This window comes from Salvelinus fontinalis, chromosome 34, assembly GCF_029448725.1.
Source record: "Salvelinus fontinalis isolate EN_2023a chromosome 34, ASM2944872v1, whole genome shotgun sequence".
Classification (NCBI taxonomy): domain Eukaryota; kingdom Metazoa; phylum Chordata; class Actinopteri; order Salmoniformes; family Salmonidae; genus Salvelinus; species Salvelinus fontinalis.
The window spans coordinates 33,023,559-33,045,453 of NC_074698.1; the positions used below are offsets into that span (position 1 = coordinate 33,023,559).

General features: G+C 47.8%; 1 protein-coding gene across 2 annotated transcripts in view; it reads right to left on the reverse strand.

The window, feature by feature from the left end:
• Positions 1-4,016: 4,016 nt before the first annotated feature.
• LOC129833739 (ubiquitin carboxyl-terminal hydrolase 22-like) overlaps positions 4,017-21,895 on the reverse strand; it is a 62,277-nt gene continuing 44,398 nt past the window's right edge. For both annotated transcript variants that reach the window (XM_055898530.1, XM_055898529.1), the window contains 5 exons: positions 16,956-17,082; positions 15,859-15,950; positions 11,089-11,151; positions 8,303-8,452; positions 4,017-6,321 (listed from right to left, as the gene is read on the reverse strand). In XM_055898530.1, coding sequence (XP_055754505.1) covers positions 6,279-6,321; positions 8,303-8,452; positions 11,089-11,151; positions 15,859-15,950; positions 16,956-17,082 — 475 coding nt within the window. In that variant the 3' untranslated portion in view covers positions 4,017-6,278. The remainder of the gene's footprint in view (positions 6,322-8,302; positions 8,453-11,088; positions 11,152-15,858; positions 15,951-16,955; positions 17,083-21,895) is intronic.

Consider the following 21,895-nt stretch of genomic DNA (forward strand, 5'->3'; position numbering starts at 1 on the left):
AGAGATTTGAGTATTGATTAATAATCCCAAAATCCAATAAGAGAATACATTTAGTCACGTCGCGTCCTTATCAGAGCCCAGGAGCATTCAGTGAAACACTGCCCCTCTGTGGTGAAAATACACTACTACATGAAACTGACTAGATTCTCCATGGTGTCTTTTCCTACTCAAGCCTGTGATTTCTGAATCGACAGTGGAGGCTGCCGAGGGGAGAACGGCTCAGAATGACGGTCAGGACGGCGCAAATGGAATGGCATCATACACACGGAAACCATGGAAACCATGTGTTTAATGTATGTGAAACCATTCCACTGATTCCGCTCCAGTCATTACCACGAGCCCGTCTTCCCGTCAGCACATAACCAGATAACTCCATACCTTACCAAGGCCTGTACTCCTACTGTCTTCCATCATCTCGCTAATAATGATAGGGAACCAGTTACTACTGGAAAGTCTAGGGGCAGTTTCCTGCACACACTTGTCTTGTTGTTTTAGTCCAACTCAATGGACAATGTACACAAAAGTAATCCATCAAGTGATTTTAGTCCCACACCAGTCCATCCAGTATCCATGTAGGAGCACAGCAAGCAATCATCTCTCTCATCACCACATGGCATCCTGAAGTCCTGAACCAGAGACTGTAGGTTAGCCACAGCCTTCCTCCAAACTAAAATTGCCTCAGTAGCACTGACAGTATAGCTAGCTACTGCAGTAGAAGTGCGGTCTAATCTCTGCTCTTGCAGTATGCTGTCTATAAACATACATTAAGCGGATTTCCGGGAAGGGTGAATGGTGTCCCATTTATTCATTTAGAACTATTGTACTGATGTTGTACTATACCTGTGAGACCACATACAGCAGCCTCAGCCAATCACCACCCAAACAGTGGAAACCTCACCCAAACAGTGGAAACATAGTCGTGGCCAAAAGTTTTGAGAATGACACAAATATACATTTTTAAAGTCTGCTGCCTCAGCTTGTATGATGGCAATTTGCATATACTCCAGAATGTTAAGAGTGATCAGATGAATTGCAAAGTCCCTCTTTGCCATGCAAATGAACTGAACCCCCCAAAAACATTTCCACTGCATTTCAGCCCTGCCACAAAAGGACCAGCTGACATGTCAGCGATTCTCTAGTTAACACAGGTGTGAGTGTTGACGAGGACGAGGCTGGAGATCACTCTGTCATGCTGATTGAGTTCGAATAACAAACTGGAAGATTCAAAGGAGGGTGGTGCTTGGAATCATTGTTCCCCATCTGTCAACCATGGGTTCCTGCAAGGAAACACGTGCCGTCGTCATTGCAAAAAGTGCTTCACAGGCAAGGATATTGCTGCCAGTAAGATTGCACCTAAATCAACCATTTATTGGATCATCAAGAACTTCAAGGAGAGCGGTTCAATTGTTGTGAAGAAGGCTTCAGTGTGCCCAAGAAAGTCCAGCAAGTGCCAGGACCGTCTCCTAAAGTTGTTTCAGCTGCGGGATCGGGGCACCACCAGTACAGAGCTTGCTCAGGAATGGCAGCAGGCAGGTGTGAGTGCATCTGCACGCACAGTGAGGTGAAGACTTTTGGAGGATGGCCTGTGTCAAGAAGGGCAGCAAAGAAGCCACTTCTCTCCAGGAAAACATCAGGGACAGACTGATATTCTGCAAATGGTACAGGGATTGGACTGCTGAGGACTGTGGTAAAGTCCTTTTCTCCGATGAATCCCCTTTCCGATTGTTTGGGGCATCCGGGAAAAAAGCTTGTCCGGAGAAGACAAGGTGAGCGCTACCATCTGTCCTGTGTCATGCCAACAGTAAAGCATCCTGAGACCATTCATGTGTGGTGTTGCTTCTCAGCTAAGGGAGTGGGCTCACTCACAATTTTGCCAGAGAACACAGCCATGAATAAAGAATGGTACCAACACATCCTCCGAGAGCAACTTCTCCCAACCATCCAGGAACAATTTGGTAATGAATAATGCCTTTTCCAGCATGATGGAGCACCTTGCCATAAGGCAAAAGTGATAACTAAGTGGCTCGGGGAACAAAACATCGATATTTTGGGTCCATGGCCAGGAAACTCCCCAGACCTTAATCCCATTGAGAACTTGTGGTCAATCCTCAAGAGGCGGGTGGACAAACAAAACCCCACAAATTCTGACAAACTCCAAGCATTGATTATGCAAGAATGGGCTGCCATCAGTCAGGATGTGGCCCAGAAGTTAATTGACAGCATGCCAGGGCGGATTGCAGAGGTCTTGAAAAAGAAGGGTCAACGCTGCAAATATAGACTCTTTGCATCAACTTCATGTAAATGTCAATAAAAGCCTTTGACACTTATGAAATGCTTGTAATTATACTTCAGTATTTCATAGTAACATCTGACAAAAATATCTAAAGACACTGAAGCAGCAAACTTTCTGAAAATGAATGTGTCATTCTCAAAACTTTTGGCCACGACTGTACACCCAAACAGTGGAAACATACACCCAAACAGTGGAAACATACACCCAAACAGTGGAAACATACACCCAAACAGTGGAAACATACACCCAAACAGTGGGAACATACACCCAAACAGTGGAAACATACACCCAAACAGTGGAAACATACACCCAAACAGTGGAAACATACACCCAAACAGTGGGAACATACACCAAAACAGTGGGAACATACACCCAAACAGTGGGAACATACACCCAAACAGTGGGAACATACACCCAAACAGTGGAAACATACACCCAAACAGTGGGAACATACACCAAAACAGTGGGAACATACACCCAAACAGTGGGAACATACACCCAAACAGTGGGAACATACACCCAAACAGTGGGAACATACACCCAAACAGTGGGAACATACACCCAAACAGTGGGAACATACACCCAAACAGTGGGAACATACACCCAAACAGAGGGAACATACACCCAAACAGTGGGAACATACACCCAAACAGTGGAAACATACACCCAAACAGTGGGAGTGCTCAATTCTTAGGCTGAAGGACCTGAGAATGGGGTAAGGCATAATATGCCATCTAAACAGACATTTCCTAACACTACCATGAGGTTATTGACTCCACTAGGATCTATTGGAACAAGTCACTTAATCTACTATGGAGGGCTTCAGGGAAACAGAAAGACACAGCAAGAGAAACAAGCTAGTAAGCATCATGCTTTGAAAAGAGATTGAACGGGATCTTAAGCACATACACATTCGTAACATGCCATACAAATTGCAGGACTTAACATACAACATGGATGACGTACACATCTGTGCTCACAGAGGATCTCTAACCACTAGGCTCCCTGCCGCCCCCAAACTCCACTATAGAGGGCTTCAGGGAAACTAGTATCCACATCTGTGCTCACGGAGGATCTAACCACTAGGCTCCCTGCCGCCCCCAAACTACACTATAGAGGGCTTCAGGGAAACTAGTATCCACAACTGTGCTCACGGAGGATCTAACCACTAGGCTACCTGCCGCCGCCAAACTCCACTATAGAGGGCTTCAGGGAAACTAGTATCCACATCTGTGGCAGGCAGTTCTCCATCGTCTGTCTCTGTGTTCGTGGTTTACCTACAGGGATGTATTCAGTAACGTGAAACACTGAGCTTTAAAGAAAGAATAGGAAATGGTGTCAGCTATTCATTCTATCAGACATTCATTTCTACTAAATGCATTTCTATCCAAACGTTTTCAACACCATGAAACTGCACACTACACTAGAGAAAAGATGGAATAGATTTGAAACGGAAGAAATCAGGCAATGGAGACAGAGTATGTTCTAATTAAAGAGAAAAAAGGACCACATGAGTTTTATCACTGAAATGGACAATGTCTCTCCTCTCACCTCCTTGCACGTTAGGGCTGCGTTCCTGAATGACCTCTGGGTGACGCTCTTCTCTAAGAACAACATGATGCATTGGAAGCCTTGGTGGCGCGACCATTTAAAGGTGTGATTTCTCTGTTCTTCTACCATCTGTTCTGGCTCAGGGTTCAATAACGGACTATCTGTACCAGACCAGAGGATAGACATGTTTTATTGGTTGTTTCCCGAGCAGCTGAACCAGACCCAAAGTGTTGCGGTATCAATGTGGTATACATTTTTCCCACATTTCTTTTTTAAATCTTTACATACACAGTGATATTCAAACATAACATACCTAACAACACATTTGTGTTCTTTCTTTTTAGACTCAGAATTCAGACAGCATACTGATAGGATACTGACAGCATACTGATAGGATAGAGCACTGTGTTGCTGCACTGCAGAGGCAACATTGACACATTGGGTCGTGTACATCAGGGCACGCAATGAATAACGTTTTCAAACGTTTTGCCACGGAACATTTAAATTAGCGTTTCTCGTTGGACAAGCCCAAGCAGTCCCTCCCCATTTGTGAGTTCTCTATCTGGTGCCTAATGAACATGACCTTGGTCTGAACAAGCCACGTGTGATTGTTGTTGTGGATATTAAGAGAACACTGATGGATTCAAAAGCTGGAGAGGGTGCAGCAAACAGACAGCGCCACCGTGTACGTGCAATCTTTCATCATCACCATTTATCCCCCCCCCCCCCCCCCAACACCAGTACAGTACAAAAATCATAATCAATGGAGTCTTGTAACAGAAGAGGTGTAGGCGTCGAGGTATTATTGTCCAAGGCGACATTAAGACAGATTGACTGATATGTGTCCAAAATGGCACACTATTCCCTATGTAGTGCACAACTATTGGACAGAATTAAAACGTAGTGCACTATATAGGGAATAGTGAGCCATTTCAGTTTTGCCCTAGACCTGCACAGCTGTGTTGCAGTAGGCTTACGTTGGCACATCGCTTCTGTTGATGGACTCTAGGTCTGTGTTTGAAATGGCCCACTATTCCCTAGAGAACTACATTTGTCTCTGCAGTATATGGGGAATAGCAAGCGATTTGCCCCAGGTATGCACCCTACTGTGTTGCAGAGGCCTTCTAAAAAGCCCCACAGCAGTCTGATAGCCATGGCCTCTAATCCTCTAAATATACTGCCTAGCCTGGTCCCAGATCTGTTTATGATGGCTTGCCAGCTCCTATAAGAGTTTTAGCAAGACAGCACAAACAGATCTGGGACCAAGCTAGAGAATACTTTACCTCTACTTCATAATGCCACAAGAAACCTATAGCTTTTCTCAAAAATGTCAACAGCCAAAAGTGAGCCATTTTAAATCACCACCATCATTATATACCCAACAACACTTTCCACAATAAAGAATACTATATCGAAATAACGTCTTCTGAAGGTACCATGACAGCAAGGACGGGACATTACTGCACCGCAACAAAACGATGAGATTAACGTGGACACTGGAAAGAAATGGTACACAATTCATTTCAATGAACGAGTCGCTAAATAAAAAAATAGATATTCCCTTGTCCTCAACCAAAATTAAACAAGAAAATAATAAACAAAAAAATAGTTTGAACATGGGTACGTTCAGTTTGCTCCAAGTCCATTTTTCGTGTTTGGCTACGCTTACCAGGCAACTAGCAAGGACGGCGTCTCGCGCTCTCAGTTCTCCCACTTTTCCCCTTTAAAAAAATAGATGTACTAGAGGATCATACAGCATATTACAGAACTAAATTCAAATGATAAGAATCATAACCAGATCTTGTTTGCTATTTTATTTTAAATAATACCATACTTTTGTTTTGTTGTTGTAGTATATATGGTTTCTGCATTCAGTTGTGTATGCATATGAAGCCGTGGACTGTCTCCTCCCATCGTGACTGTATGGTAAATGAGTGGTCAGTGGAAACGAGAGCACCATGAGGAAAGAAACAACAAGTCACATTTGAATACTGTAGTTTTGCGGGTTTGAACCCCAATGTGCCCTCGTCCCTCCTACTTCCTCGCCACAGAACTGTCAATCACTCTCGCCAAGGCTCCGCCCCAACGTCAGAAAAGGGGCGGAGTGAGGGAGAGAGAGGGAGGGCTCCTTCCCACCCACACCACTCCACTTTTCCTCATTCTCTTTCTCCATTCAGTTGTGTCAAGTAGATGCCGGGAGCTCAGTGCTGTTTTTGAACAAGTTTTGCATGATTTTTCACTATTAGTCATTGTTTATGTTAGACTGTCACCCCTGTCAGGGGGGTAGTAGTAACCGGTATAGTCAGAGTTTCAGGTAGGTTTGTGTGTTCGTATGTTATCGCCCTCTGTTCCACAGTCATTGGTTGGTTCCTCTCATCTCTTTGAGCGTCAGGTTGGTTGGTTCTCTGCAGAGTCAGCGGTCTCCAAGGTAAGGCTACTCATACTCCAAGAACTGCTTGTGATAGAACAGGAGATACCTGAGGGGAAAGGAAAATAGCTATTAGACTTACAATGTGATGACTAGTAGTAGGAGTAGTATTAGCAGTAGTAAAGGGGAATAGTTTGATTAAATGTGATTAGTAGCAGCAGTAGTAGTAGTAGTATTAGTAGTAGTAGTAGTAGTAGCAGGAGTAGTATTAGCAGTAGTAGAGGGGAATAGTTTGATTAAATGTGATTAGTAGGAGTAGTAGTAGTAGTAGTAGTAGTAGTAGTAGTAGTAGTAGTAGTAGGAGTAGTATTAGCAGTAGTAAAGGGAAATAGTTTGATTAAATGTGATTAGTAGTAGTAGTAGTAGTAGTAGTAGTAGTATTAGTAGCAGGAGTAGTATTAGCAGTAGTAAAGGGAAATAGTTTGATTACATGTGATTAGTAGCAGTAGTAGTAGTATTAGTAGCAGGAGTAGTATTAGCAGTAGTAGAGGGGAATAGTTTGATTAAATGTGATTAGTAGGAGTAGTAGTAGTAGTAGTAGTAGTAGTAGTAGCAGCAGGAGTAGTATTAGCAGTAGTAAAGGGAAATAGTTTGATTAAATGTGATTAGTAGTAGTAGTAGTAGTATTAGTAGCAGGAGTAGTATTAGCAGTAGTAAAGGGAAATAGTTTGATTACATGTGATTAGTAGCAGTAGTAGTAGTATTAGTAGCAGGAGTAGTATTAGCAGTAGTAAAGGGAAATAGTTTGATTAAATGTGATTATTATTATTATTATTAGTAGTAGTAGTGGTACAGGGAAATAGCTATTAGACTTAAAAGTGATTAGTAGTAGTAGTAGTAGCATGAGTAGTAGGAGTAGTATTAGCAGTAGTAAAGGGAAATAGTTTGATTAAATGTGATTATTAGCCGTAGTAGTAGTAGTAGTAGGAGTAGTATTAGCAGTAGTAAAGGGAAATAGTTTGATTAAATGTGATTATTAGCAGTAGTAGTACAGGGAAAGTGCTATTAGACTTAAATGTGATTAGTAGTAGTAGTAGTAGTAAAGGGAAATAGTTAGATTAAATGTGATTAGTAGTAGTAGTGGCTGTAGCAGTAGTAGTAAGTAGTAGTAGCAGTAGTAGTATTAGGAGCAGTAGTAATAGCAGCAGTAACAGTAGTAGCTATAGAAGTAGTAGTAGTATTAGTAGCAGTAGTAGCAGAATTAGTAGCAGTAGTATTAGTAACAGTATTAGTAGCATTAGCAGTAGTAGCATTATCAGCATTAGTAGCAGTAGTATTAGTAACAGTATTAGTAGCATTAGCAGTAGTAGCATTATCAGCATTAGTATTAGCAACAGTATTAGTAGCAGTATTAGTAGCAATAGCAGTATTAGTAGCAGTAGCAGTATTAGTAGCAGAAGAGGGAAATCACTATTAGACTTAAATGTGATTAGTAGTAATAGTACAGGAAAACAGTTATCTTAAATGTGATTAGTTTGTGTGGGGTTGTTCAGATTTGTTAACACTATAAGAATGTGTATGGATGGACTCGACCTCTAAAGTTGGGGTCAATTAAATCTAAATTGACGGCAATCTAACATTGTGTTCAGTAGGGCACACAAAACGTTTTGCAACAACAAATGGACATCTGTATTCATATTGGACACGTTCAGGTAGTAGCAGTAGTTGTACAGGTAGTTCTGAACATGATGCGAGTATTGAACCGCAATCCCACAGAAATTCCACATCCAAATCAACTGAGAGTAACTTGACTGAAATGGATCCTCAGGGTTATGTTCAGTGGGGAGAAAACATTTGGAAATTGATTGAAACCTGGAAGTACTACCTGAACTTGTTCAATAACACAACCTATTGTTTTCCTCTAAAAAAAAGTTTTGTTACAGTGTACCCCACTGAACACAGCCAAAATATTTTACAACAGAAAACGAATAGTAGTGTTTTTCTATTGGTAGTCCCTCCCTGCTCCAGTCTTTTCTTTCAGTCTGTTATCTAAAGAAAATGACCGTGGAGTCTGGTGTCTGACGACCCACCCTTCACTGTCCAACACGTCCTTGATGCTGGCCTTTGTGATGATGGCGTCGTCACACTTGAACCACTGGTCCTTGTGTTGGCGGATGAAGCTGGTGTAGTGACCACTCTCCAGGGTGCCCTGGTGGTTCACCACCGCAAACAGAGAATACCTGCTCCACCACAACACACACACAGTTAAACAGAGAATACCTGCTCCACCACAACACACACAGACAGTTAAACAGAGAATACCTGCTCCACCACAACACACAGTTAAACAGAGAATACCTGCTCCACCACAACACACACAGACAGTTAAACAGAGAATACCTGCTCCACCACAACACACACAGACAGTTAAACAGAGAATACCTGCTCCACCACAACACACAGTTAAACAGAGAATACCTGCTCCACCACACACACAGTTAAACAGAGAATACCTGCTCCACCACAACACACACACACAGTTAAACAGAGAATACCTGCTCCACCACAACACACACACACACAGTTAAACAGAGAATACCTGCTCCACCACAACACACACACAGTTAAACAGAGAATACCTGCTCCACCACAACACACAGACAGTTAAACAGAGAATACCTGCTCCACCACAACACACACACAGTTAAACAGAGAATACCTGCTCCACCACAACACACACACAGTTAAACAGAGAATACCTGCTCCACCACAACACACACACAGTTAAACAGAGAATACCTGCTCCACCACAACACACACACAGTTAAACAGAGAATACCTGCTCCACCACAACACACAGACAGTGGAGAAGGAAGCGAGGTTGACTTAAAGTACTTTATAACACAGCTGGTGGTATATATATATATATATATTGACTTCACCTGATTATTCTGGCTTCACCTATTCCTCTTAGTTTATACATCCATTTCTCTGACCATGTCAACTAGTCCGAGGAACAGTCAATGGCCTTCATCCAATCCATCAAAACAGTCACAGGGACCATGGTCATGAACACTTGTCCTTAGTACTCCAGTCAAACAACAACTAGAAATGGTACTGTATAACACTGATTCATTTAACCCTGGTAAATGTCTTGGATAATGAATGCCATTGTAACGGCCATGGATGAGACAAATGGAGCTACTGTTAATAGTGTTTAAATTGATTTCATTTGGGAGTCGGACTAGGATGCTCCACGCCGTTAGCATTCGCTGTTGCACTAGAATGGAAACAATTATAATGAAATTAATCTACCTTTAATTAATCTAGACCTCGGTTCAAATACTAGTGGAAATCTGAAATCCTTTCAGCGTTTGTTTTAGCTTGTCTGGAGTGCTAGGTGGGCCATGTTTGTTTTATCTTGTCTGGAGTGCTAGGTGGGCCATGTTTGTTTCAGCTTGTCTCGAGTGCTAGGTGGGCCATGTTTGTTTTAGCTTGTCTGGAGTGCTAGGTGGGCCATGTTTGTTTTATCTTGTCTGGAGTGCTAGGTGGGCCATGTTTGTTTTAGCTTGTCTGGAGTGCTAGGTGGGCCATGTTTGTTTTAGCTTGTCTGGAGTGCTAGGTGGGCCATGTTTGTTTTATCTTGTCTGGAGTGCTAGGTGGGCCATGTTTGTTTTAGCTTGTCTGGAGTGCTAGGTGGGCCATGTTTGTTTTAGCTTGTCTAGAGTGCTAGGTGGGCCATGTTTGTTTTAGCTTGTCTAGAGTGCTAGGTGGACCATGTTTGTTTTAGCTTGTCTAGAGTGCTAGGTGGGCCATGTTTGTTTTATCTTGTCTAGAGTGCTAGGTGGACCATGTTTGTTTTCGCTTGTCTAGAGTGCTAGGTGGACCATGTTTGTTTTCGCTTGTCTAGAGTGCTAGGTGGACCATGTTTGTTTTCGCTTGTCTGGAGTGCTAGGTGGGCCATGTTTGTTTTAGCTTGTCTGGAGTGCTAGGTGGGCCATGTTTGTTTTAGCTTGTCTGGAGTGCTAGGTGGGCCATGTTTATTTCAGCTTGTCTGGAGTGCTAGGTGGGCCATGTTTGTTTTAGCTTGTCTGGAGTGCTAGGTGGGCCATGTTTGTTTTAGCTTGTCTGGAGTGCTGGGTGGGCCATGTTTGTTTTAGCTTGTCTGGAGTGCTGGGTGGGCCATGTTTGTTTTAGCTTGTCTGGAGTGCTAGGTGGGCCATGTTTGTTTCAGCTTGTCTGGAGTGCTAGGTGGGCCATGTTTGTTTTAGCTTGTCTGGAGTGCTAGGTGGGCCATGTTTGTTTTAGCTTGTCTGGAGTGCTAGGTGGGCCATGTTTGTTTTAGCTTGTCTGGAGTGCTAGGTGGGCCATGTTTGTTTTAGCTGGTCTGGAGTGCTAGGTGGGCCATGTTTGTTTTAGCTTGTCTGGAGTGCTAGGTGGGCCATGTTTGTTTTAGCTCGTCTGGAGTGCTAGGTGGGCCATGTTTGTTTTAGCTTGTCTGGAGTGCTAGGTGGGCCATGTTTGTTTTAGCTTGTCTGGAGTGCTAGGTGGGCCATGTTTGTTTTAGCTTGTCTGGAGTGCTAGGTGGGCCATGTTTGTTTTAGCTTGTCTGGAGTGCTAGGTGGGCCATGTTTGTTTTAGCTTGTCTGGAGTGCTAGGTGGGCCATGTTTGTTTCAGCTTGTCTGGAGTGCTAGGTGGGCCATGTTTGCACTTTTTCAACTATTTTCTTGGTTCCATTGTGCAAGGCAAGCTCAATCAAGCCCATATCAAGTATTTAAACAACATTTCAATCTTACTTGAAGCCAGATCTGGTGCTGTTAACTTGGGACACGTTGTTGCTGTTTACCATAAAAGAATAAACCTTGACATACTTACTTATTGTCGTTGTTTAATACTTCTACTGTCTGTTGATACTGGCCATTCATCCTGCTCTCCTTACTGTAGAGGACAGAGACACTCATATCAAATGCCAACCACTACATTGACCCGGGGCGGTGAGAAGAACATCATCCAACATCTAATAGAGACATGGTACATGGTTACACTTGACTTGAAACATCCAGGTTACATAACAGTCATTCAGATGACAGTCTCACAGTGCCGGTTACATGTATATTTGAGTCATTAAGCTGATGCTCTTATCCCCAGTCTTCTTAAGGTAGCTGGGTGAGAAACCCACGTAGCAGTCAGTCATAGTGAGCTCCTGTTTCCTCAGCGAAGTCAGTGGTAGTAAGACTGTTAGTTGAAGAGTGTTACTACAATCTGTGATGTCACAGTATGACAGTGTTATGAAGGAAAGTGTTACCAAATACTACAATTCTGTCATGACATTTCAGACATAATACTGTGTCTTGGATTGATTGATTGATTGATTTTGGGGTAAAGCAATTTCTCCAGTTAAAAACTATTTAAAGTACAAAGAACCCCAGAGGATGACATGAAAGTGTCCCACACATCCACTAGGTGGCAGGGGTGTCCTGTATAATAAGCAGACACACAGGAGAGCCTCCCACTCTCCTATTTATCTGTCCATTGATCTGCCACTCACTACAGCCAGAGCCACATGACTCCTGAACACCACAGTCACATGTTCAATGCCGAACAGACAGTAGGAAGGCAGGGTATATAACAGACAGTAGGAAGGAAGGGTATATTATAGACAGTGGGAAGGCAGGGTATATAACAGACAGTAGGAAGGCAGGGTATATGATAGACAGTAGGAAGGCAGGGTATATGATAGACAGTAGGAAGGCAGGGTATATAACAGACAGTAGGAAGGCAGGGTATATGATAGACAGTAGAAAGGCAGGGTATATGATAGACAGTAGGAAGGCAGGGTATATAACAGACAGTAGGAAGGCAGGGTATATGATAGACAGTGGGAAGGCAGGGTATATAACAGACAGTAGGAAGGCAGGGTATATAACAGACAGTAGGAAGGCAGGGTATATGATAGACAGGAGGAAGGCAGGGTATATAACAGACAGTAGGAAGGCAGGGTATATGATAGACAGTAGGAAGGCAGGGTATATGATAGACAGTAGGAAGGCAGGGTATATGATAGACAGTAGGAAGGCAGGGTATATGATAGACAGTAGGAAGGCAGGGTATACGATAGACAGGAGGAAGGCAGGGTACATAACAGACAGTAGGAAGGCAGGGTATATGATAGACAGTAGGAAGGCAGGGTATATGATAGACAGTAGGAAGGCAGGGTATATGACAGACAGTAGGAAGGCAGGGTATATAACAGACAGTAGGAAGGCAGGGTATATGACAGACAGTAGGAAGGCAGGGTATATGATAGACAGGAGGAAGGCAGGGTATATAACAGACAGTTGGAAGGCAGGGTATATGATAGACAGTAGGAAGGCAGGGTATATGACAGACAGTAGGAAGGCAGGGTATATGATAGACAGGAGGAAGGCAGGGTATATAACAGACAGTAGGAAGGCAGGGTATATGATAGACAGTAGGAAGGCAGGGTATATGATAGACAGGAGGAAGGCAGGGTATACGATAGACAGGAGGAAGGCAGGGTACATAACAGACAGTAGGAAGGCAGGGTATATGATAGACAGTAGGAAGGCAGGGTATATGATAGACAGTAGGAAGGCAGGGTATACGATAGACAGGAGGAAGGCAGGGTATATGACAGACAGTAGGAAGGCAGGGTATATGACAGACAGTAGGAAGGCAGGGTATATAACAGACAGTAGGAAGGCAGGGTATATGACAGACAGTAGGAAGGCAGGGTATATGATAGACAGGAGGAAGGCAGGGTATATAACAGACAGTTGGAAGGCAGGGTATATGATAGACAGTAGGAAGGCAGGGTATATGACAGACAGTAGGAAGGCAGGGTATATGATAGACAGGAGGAAGGCAGGGTATATAACAGACAGTAGGAAGGCAGGGTATATGATAGACAGTAGGAAGGCAGGGTATATGATAGACAGGAGGAAGGCAGGGTATATGATAGACAGGAGGAAGGCAGGGTATATGATAGACAGTAGGAAGGCAGGGTATACGATAGACAGTAGGAAGGCAGGGTATATGATAGACAGTAGGAAGACAGGGTATATAACAGACAGGAGGAAGGCAGGGTATATGATAGACAGTAGGAAGGCAGGGTATATAACAGACAGTAGGAAGGCAGGGTATGTGATAGACAGTAGGAAGGCAGGGTATGTGATAGACAGTAGGAAGGCAGGGTATGTGATAGACAGTAGGAAGGCAGGGTATATAACAGACAGTAGGAAGGCAGGGTATATGATAGACAGTAGGAAGGCAGGGTATATAACAGACAGTAGGAAGGCAGGGTATATGATAGACAGTAGGAAGGCAGGGTATATAACAGACAGTAGGAAGGCAGGGTATATGATAGACAGTAGGAAGGCAGGGTATATGATAGACAGTAGGAAGGCAGGGTATACGATAGACAGTAGGAAGGCAGGGTATATAACAGACAGTAGGAAGGCAGGGTATATGATAGACAGTAGGAAGGCAGGGTATGTGATAGACAGTAGGAAGGCAGGGTATGTGACAGACAGTAGGAAGGCAGGGTATATGATAGACAGGAGGAAGGCAGGGTATACGATAGACAGGAGGAAGGCAGGGTATACGATAGACAGGAGGAAGGCAGGGTATACGATAGACAGGAGGAAGGCAGGGTATACGATAGACAGGAGGAAGGCAGGGTATATGATAGACAGGAGGAAGGCAGGGTATATGATAGACAGTAGGAAGGCAGGGTATATGATAGACAGTAGGAAGGCAGGGTATATGATAGACAGGAGGAAGGCAGGGTATATGATAGACAGGAGGAAGGCAGGGTATATGATAGACAGTAGGAAGGCAGGGTATATGATAGACAGTAGAAAGGCAGGGTATATGATAGACAGGAGGAAGGCAGGGTATATGATAGACAGTAGGAAGGCAGGGTATATGATAGACAGGAGGAAGGCAGGGTATATGATAGACAGGAGGAAGGCAGGGTATATGATAGACAGGAGGAAGGCAGGGTATATGATAGACAGGAGGAAGGCAGGGTATATGATAGACAGGAGGAAGGCAGGGTATATGATAGACAGTAGAAAGGCAGGGTATATGATAGACAGTAGAAAGGCAGGGTATATAACAGACAGTAGGAAGGCAGGGTATATGATAGACAGTAGAAAGGCAGGGTATATAACAGACAGTAGGAAGGCAGGGTATATGATAGACAGTAGGAAGGCAGGGTATATAACAGACAGTAGGAAGGCAGGGTATATGATAGACAGGAAGAAGGCAGGGTATATGATAGACAGGAGGAAGGCAGGGTATATGATAGACAGTAGAAAGGCAGGGTATATGATAGACAGTAGGAAGGCAGGGTATATAACAGACAGTAGGAAGGCAGGGTATATGATAGACAGGAGGAAGGCAGGGTATATGATAGACAGGAGGAAGGTAGGGTATATGATAGACAGGAGGAAGGCAGGGTATATGATAGACAGGAGGAAGGCAGGGTATATGATAGACAGGAGGAAGGCAGGGTATATAACAGACAGTAGGAAGGCAGGGTATATGATAGACAGGAGGAAGGTAGGGTATATGATAGACAGGAGGAAGGCAGGGTATATGATAGACAGTGGGAAGGCAGGGTATATGATAGACAGGAGGAAGGCAGGGTATATGATAGACAGGAGGAAGGCAGGGTATATGATAGACAGGAGGAAGGCAGGGTATATGATAGACAGGAGGAAGGCAGGGTATATAACAGACAGTAGAAAGGCAGGGTATATGATAGACAGTAGGAAGGCAGGGTATATAACAGACAGTAGGAAGGCAGGGTATACGATAGACAGTAGGAAGGCAGGGTATGTGATAGACAGTAGGAAGGCAGGGTATATGATAGACAGTAGGAAGGCAGGGTATACGATAGACAGTAGGAAGGCAGGGTATATGATAGACAGTAGGAAGGCAGGGTATATGATAGACAGGAGGAAGGCAGGGTATATAATAGACAGGAGGAAGGCAGGGTATATGATAGACAGGAGGAAGGCAGGGTATATAACAGACAGTAGGAAGGCAGGGTATATGATAGACAGGAGGAAGGCAGGGTATACAATAGACAGTAGGAAGGCAGGGTATATAACAGACAGTAGGAAGGCAGGGTATATGATAGACAGGAGGAAGGCAGGGTATATGATAGACAGTAGGAAGGCAGGGTATATGATAGACAGGAGGAAGGCAGGGTATACAATAGACAGTAGGAAGGCAGGGTATATGATAGACAGGAGGAAGGCAGGGTATATGATAGACAGTAGGAAGGCAGGGTATACGATAGACAGTAGGAAGGCAGGGTATATAACAGACAGTAGGAAGGCAGGGTATATGATAGACAGTAGGAAGGCAGGGTATATGATAGACAGGAGGAAGGCAGGGTATATGATAGACAGGAGGAAGGCAGGGTATATGATAGACAGTAGGAAGGCAGGGTATATAATAGACAGTAGGAAGGTTATATTCCATGCCCTGGAGGATGGAGAACACACAGCGTTCATACACACATCTCATTATTTTATAGTGCGGGAACACGAGGAGGGTCTTCTATTTCCAAACCAGAGCTTAGATCTGCAGTGGGTGTGTGTGTTACCTCACCTGGAAGCTATGAAAGGTGTCATGTCCAGCTCTAAAGGGAAGGAGACGTATGTGGTGATCTTCCTCCTCAGTTTGGCAGAGTGTTCAAACCGCTACAGGGGGAGGAGGGAGACAGAAGAGAGGGGGAGGAGGGAGACAGAAGAGAGGGGGAGGAGGGAGACAGAAGAGAGGGGGAGGAGGGAGACAGAAGAGAGGGGGAGGAAGGAGAGAAGGAAGAGGGGGGGAGGGAGACAGAGAAGAGGGGGAGGAAGGAGAGAAGGAAGAGGGGGAGGAGGAAGAGAGGGGGAGGAGGGAGAGAAGGAAGAGAGGGGGAGGAGGGAGGAGAGAGAAGAGAGGTGGAGAAAAAGAAGAGGGAGAGAAGAGGTGGAGAGAAAGAAGAGGTGGAGAGAAAGAAGAGGGAGAGAAGAGAGGGAGAGAAAGAAGAAAGGTAGAGAAAGAAGAGAGGTAGAGAAGAGAGGGAGAGAAAGAAGAGAGGTAGAGAAGAGAGGGAGAGAAAGAAGAGAGGTAGAGAAGAGGTGGAGAGGAGGGAGAGAAGAGGTGAAAGAGAGAGAAGAGGGGAGAGAGAAAAGAGGGGAAAGAGAGAGAAGGGGGGCAGAAAGGAGAGAAGGGGAAGAGGGAGAGGGGTTGTGGTAGAAGGAGAGTAGAGAGGGAGGGTAGAGAAATTATTTAGACTCCTCCCTGATCTTCTTGTCATTCTGAAGGGAGGGATTACGTGTGAGAAATAGAGAGCCCTGTTAGACTAGAGCCCTGATGGTAATAGATGGATCAGTCTGAAGAGAAGATTCCAACGTTCAGCAAAGTCCTAGGAATATTATGGCCCCCCTATACTCCATAAATAAAATGTGTAGAAGACTGAGTGTGTGTGTGTGGGTGTGGGTGTGTGTGTAGTGACAGTAATGGAAGGCAAATCTATCCATACACAAAACATTCTGATCTATAAGCTTACCGTGAGAATACATTGTGTAACATGATATTTTCATATATTCATACATTTATTATACTTTAATATATGATATGTTCTTATATTGTATTTCAATAGATTGTCCTTAGTGGTCTTGGCTGGCCTCTTGTGATTGGCTAGGAGCAGAGAGACTCACTTTGAGATGGAAACACGCCACGATGGGGAGCTTCTTCATCGTCAGCTGTTTGGTCGACTCCTGGTAACTATGGCAACCACCACATTTGATTTTGGCACTGCTTCCTAGATGTTCAGGCCGAGTAAACCTGCAGAAAGAGGGGGTGGAATATTAAGAGAGAACGAGAGATCGAGAGAGCGCGCGAGAGAGAGAGAGAGAGAGAGAGAGAGAGAGAGAGAGAGAGAGAGAGAGCGCACGAGGAGAGAGCGCACGAGGAGAGAGCGCGAGAGAGAGAGCGCGAGAGAGAGAGCGCGAGAGAGAGAGCGCGAGAGAGAGAGCGCGAGAGAGAGAGCGCGAGAGAGAGAGCGCGAGAGAGAGAGCGCGAGAGAGAGAGCGCGAGAGAGAGAGCGCGCGAGAGAGAGAGAGCGAGAGAGAGAGAGCGAGAGAGAGCGGGAGGAGAGAGCGCGAGGAGAGAGCGCGAGGAGAGAGCGCGAGGAGAGAGAGAGAGCACGAGGAGAGAGAGCACGAGGAGAGAGAGAGAGCGCGAGGAGACAGAGAGCGAGAGAGAGAGCGCGAGAGAGAGAGCACGAGGAGAGCGAGAGAGAGAGCACGAGGAGAGCGAGAGAGAGAGCACGAGGAGAGCGAGAGAGAGAGCACGAGGAGAGCGAGAGAGAGCGCACGAGGAGAGCGAGAGAGAGCGCACGGGGAGAGCGAGAGAGAGCGCACGGGGAGAGCGAGAGAGAGCGCACGGGGAGAGCGAGAGAGAGCGCACGGGGAGAGCGAGAGAGAGCGCACGGGGAGAGCGAGAGAGAGCGCACGGGGAGAGCGAGAGAGGGCGCACGGGGAGAGCGCGAGAGGGCGCACGGGGAGAGCGCGAGAGGGCGCACGGGGAGAGCGCGAGAGGGCGCACGGGGAGAGCGCGAGAGGGCGCACGAGGAGAGCGCGAGAGGGCGCACGAGGAGAGCGCGAGAGGGCGCACGAGGAGAGCGCGAGAGGGCGCACGAGGAGAGCGCGAGAGGGCGCACGAGGAGAGCGCGAGAGGGCGCACGAGGAGAGCGCGAGAGGGCGCACGAGGAGAGCGCGAGAGGGCGCACGAGGAGAGCGCGAGAGGGCGCACGAGGAGAGCGCGAGAGGGCGCACGAGGAGAGCGCGAGAGGGCGCGAGAGCGCGAGAGGGCGCGAGAGCGCGAGAGGGCACGAGGAGAGCGCGAGAGGGCGCGAGAGCGCGAGAGGGCGCGAGAGCGCACGAGGAGAGCGCGAGAGCGCACGAGGAGAGCGCGAGAGCGCACGAGGAGAGCGCGAGAGCGCACGAGGAGAGCGCGAGAGCGCACGAGGAGAGAGCGAGAGCGCACGAGGAGAGAGCGAGAGCGCACGAGGAGAGAGCGAGAACGCACGAGGAGAGAGCGAGAGCGCACGAGGAGAGCGCGAGAGCGCACGAGGAGAGAGCGAGAGCGCACGAGGAGAGAGCGAGAGCGCACGAGGAGAGAGCGAGAGCGCACGAGGAGAGAGCGAGAGCGCACGAGGAGAGAGCGAGAGCGCACGAGGAGAGAGCGAGAGCGCACGAGGAGAGAGCGAGAGCGCACGAGGAGAGAGAGAGCGCACGAGGAGAGAGAGAGGGCACGAGGAGAGAGAGAGGGCACGAGGAGAGAGAGGGCACGAGGAGAGAGAGGGCACGAGGAGAGAAAGAGCGCACGAGGAGAGCGCGAGAGCGCACGAGGAGAGCGAGAGAGTGCACGAGGAGAGCGCACGAGGAGAGCGAGAGAGCCTGAGGGGAGAGTGAGAGAGCATGAGGAGAGAGCATGAGGAGAGAGCATGAGGAGAGAGCATGAGGAGAGTGAGAGCATGGGGAGAGCGAGAGCATGGGGAGAGCGAGAGCATGAGGAGAGCGAGAGCATGAGGAGAGCGAGAGCATGAGGAGAGCATGGGGAGAGAGCGGGAGCATGGGGAGAGAGAGCATGGGGAGAGAGCGGGAGCATGGGGAGAGAGCGCATGGGGAGAGAGCGAGAGAGCATGGGGAGAGAGCGAGAGAGCATGGGGAGAGAGCGAGAGAGCATGGGGAGAGAGCGAGAGAGCATGGGGACAGAGCGAGAGAGCATGGCGAGAGAGCGAGAGAGCATGGCGAGAGAGCGAGAGAGCATGGGGACAGAGCGAGAGAGCATGGGGACAGAGCGAGAGAGCATGGGGACAGAGCGAGAGAGCATGGGGACAGAGCGAGAGAGCATGGGGACAGAGCGAGAGAGCATGGCGAGAGAGCGAGAGAGCATGGCGAGAGAGCGAGAGAGCATGGCGAGAGAGCGAGAGAGCATGGGGACAGAGCGAGAGAGCATGGGGACAGAGCGAGAGAGCATGGGGACAGAGCGAGAGAGCATGGGGACAGAGCGAGAGAGCATGGGGAAAGAGCATGGGGAGAGAGCAAGAGAGCATGGGGAGAGAGCAAGAGAGCATGGGGAGAGAGCAAGAGAGCATGGGGAGAGAGCAAGAGAGCATGGGGAGAGAGCAAGAGAGCATGGGGAGAGAGCAAGAGAGCATGGGGAGAGAGCATGGGGAGAGAGCATGGGGAGAGAGCATGGGGAGAGAGCATGGGGAGAGAGCATGGGGAGAGAGCGAGAGAGCATGGGGAGAGAGCGAGAGAGCATGGGGAGAGAGCGAGAGAGCATGGGGACAGAGCGAGAGAGCATGGGGACAGAGCGAGAGAGCATGGGGACAGAGCGAGAGAGCATGGGGACAGAGCGAGAGAGCATGGGGACAGAGCGAGAGAGCATGGAGAGAAAGCGAGAAAGCACGGGGAGAGAGCGAGAGAGCACGGGGAGAGAGCGAGAGAGCACGGGGAGAGAGCGAGAGAGCACGGGGAGAGAGCGAGAGAGCACGGGGAGAGAGCGAGAGAGCATGGGGAGAGAGCGAGAGAGCACGGGGAGAGAGCGAGAGAGCATGGGGAGAGAGCATGGGGAGAGAGCATGGGGAGAGAGCATGGGGAGAGAGCATGGGGAGAGAGCATGGGGAGAGAGCATGGGGAGAGAGCGAGAGAGCATGGGGAGAGAGCGAGAGAGCATGGGGAGAGAGCGAGAGAGCATGGGGAGAGAGCGAGAGAGCATGGGGAGAGAGCGAGAGAGCATGGGGAGAGAGCGAGAGAGCATGGGGAGAGAGCGAGAGAGCATGGGGAGAGAGCGAGAGAGCATGGGGAGAGAGCGAGAGAGCATGGGGAGAGAGCGAGAGAGCATGGGGACAGAGCGAGAGAGCATGGGGACAGAGCGAGAGAGCATGGGGACAGAGCGAGAGAGCATGGGGACAGAGCGAGAGAGCATGGAGAGAAAGCGAGAGAGCATGGGGAGAGAGCATGGGGAGAGAGCATGGGGAGAGAGCATGGGGAGAGAGCATGGGGAGAGAGCATGGGGAGAGAGCATGGGGAGAGAGCATGGGGAGAGAGCATGGGGAGAGAGCATGGGGAGAGAGCATGGGGAGAGAGCATGGGGAGAGAGCATGGGGAGAGAGCGAGAGAGCATGGGGAGAGAGCGAGAGAGCATGGGGAGAGAGCAAGAGAGCATGGGGAGAGAGCAAGAGAGCATGGGGAGAGAGCAAGAGAGCATGGGGAGAGAGCAAGAGAGCATGGGGAGAGAGCAAGAGAGCATGGGGAGAGAGCATGGAGAGAAAGCGAGAGAGCATGGGGACAGAGCGAGAGAGCATGGGGAAAGAGCATGGGGAGAGAGCATGGGGAGAGAGCGAGAGAGCATGGGGAGAGAGCGAGAGAGCATGGGGAGAGAGCGAGAGAGCATGGGGAGAGAGCAAGAGAGCATGGGGAGAGAGCATGGAGAGAAAGCGAGAGAGCATGGGGACAGAGCGAGAGAGCATGGGGAAAGAGCATGGGGAGAGAGCGAGAGAGCATGGGGAGAGAGCGAGAGAGCATGGGGAGAGAGCAAGAGAGCATGGGGAGAGAGCAAGAGAGCATGGGGAGAGAGCAAGAGAGCATGGGGAGAGAGCAAGAGAGCATGGGGAGAGAGCAAGAGAGCATGGGGAGAGAGCAAGAGAGCATGGGGAGAGAGCATGGGGAGAGAGCATGGGGAGAGAGCATGGGGAGAGAGCATGGGGAGAGAGCATGGGGAGAGAGCATGGGGAGAGAGCATGGGGAGAGAGCATGGGGAGAGAGCATGGGGAGAGAGCGAGAGAGCATGGGGACAGAGCGAGAGAGCATGGGGACAGAGCGAGAGAGCATGGGGACAGAGCGAGAGAGCATGGGGACAGAGCGAGAGAGCATGGGGACAGAGCGAGAGAGCATGGAGAGAAAGCGAGAAAGCATGGGGAGAGAGCAAGAGAGCATGGGGAGAGAGCAAGAGAGCATGGGGAGAGAGCAAGAGAGCATGGGGAGAGAGCATGGGGAGAGAGCATGGGGAGAGAGCATGGGGAGAGAGTCATGGAGAGAGCAGGTGTTCCTAATGTTTTGTCCACTCAGTGTATAAAGAAGAGAGATATAAAGACAATAGAATGTGTTTGTAGTGATACATAACAGGTCAGTTTCCATGGTTACACTGCCAGAGGCTGCAATATAATGCTAAGCAGCGACCAACAGTTTTGTGTAGGGGGGAGGCCAACACTGATGGTCAACGATGTGACTGAGGACTGATACCGCTCATCAGAGAGAGACGAAGATTTCACACACTGCAGCACAAGGCAAGGACCCCAGGAAGAATAGCTGCTACTTGGCAAAAGCTAAACGGGGATCTGAATAAACCAAAACAATCCATCCTCCACACTAACATACCACTAAGAATGCCCAATACATGACTTCATTCCCAGTGCTGTGCTCAGTGTGGCTATTGGAACAGACCCCAAGTGTGTATAGTATAACACTGTTTTCACCCCTCAGAATCAGCCCTGTCTGTGCCTTTAAGAGTCATGCTGCAGCAACCAGGCTGTGACTGGTGATGAAGTACAAGAGGAAGAGGAAGAGAGAGGAAGGAAGGACAGGTA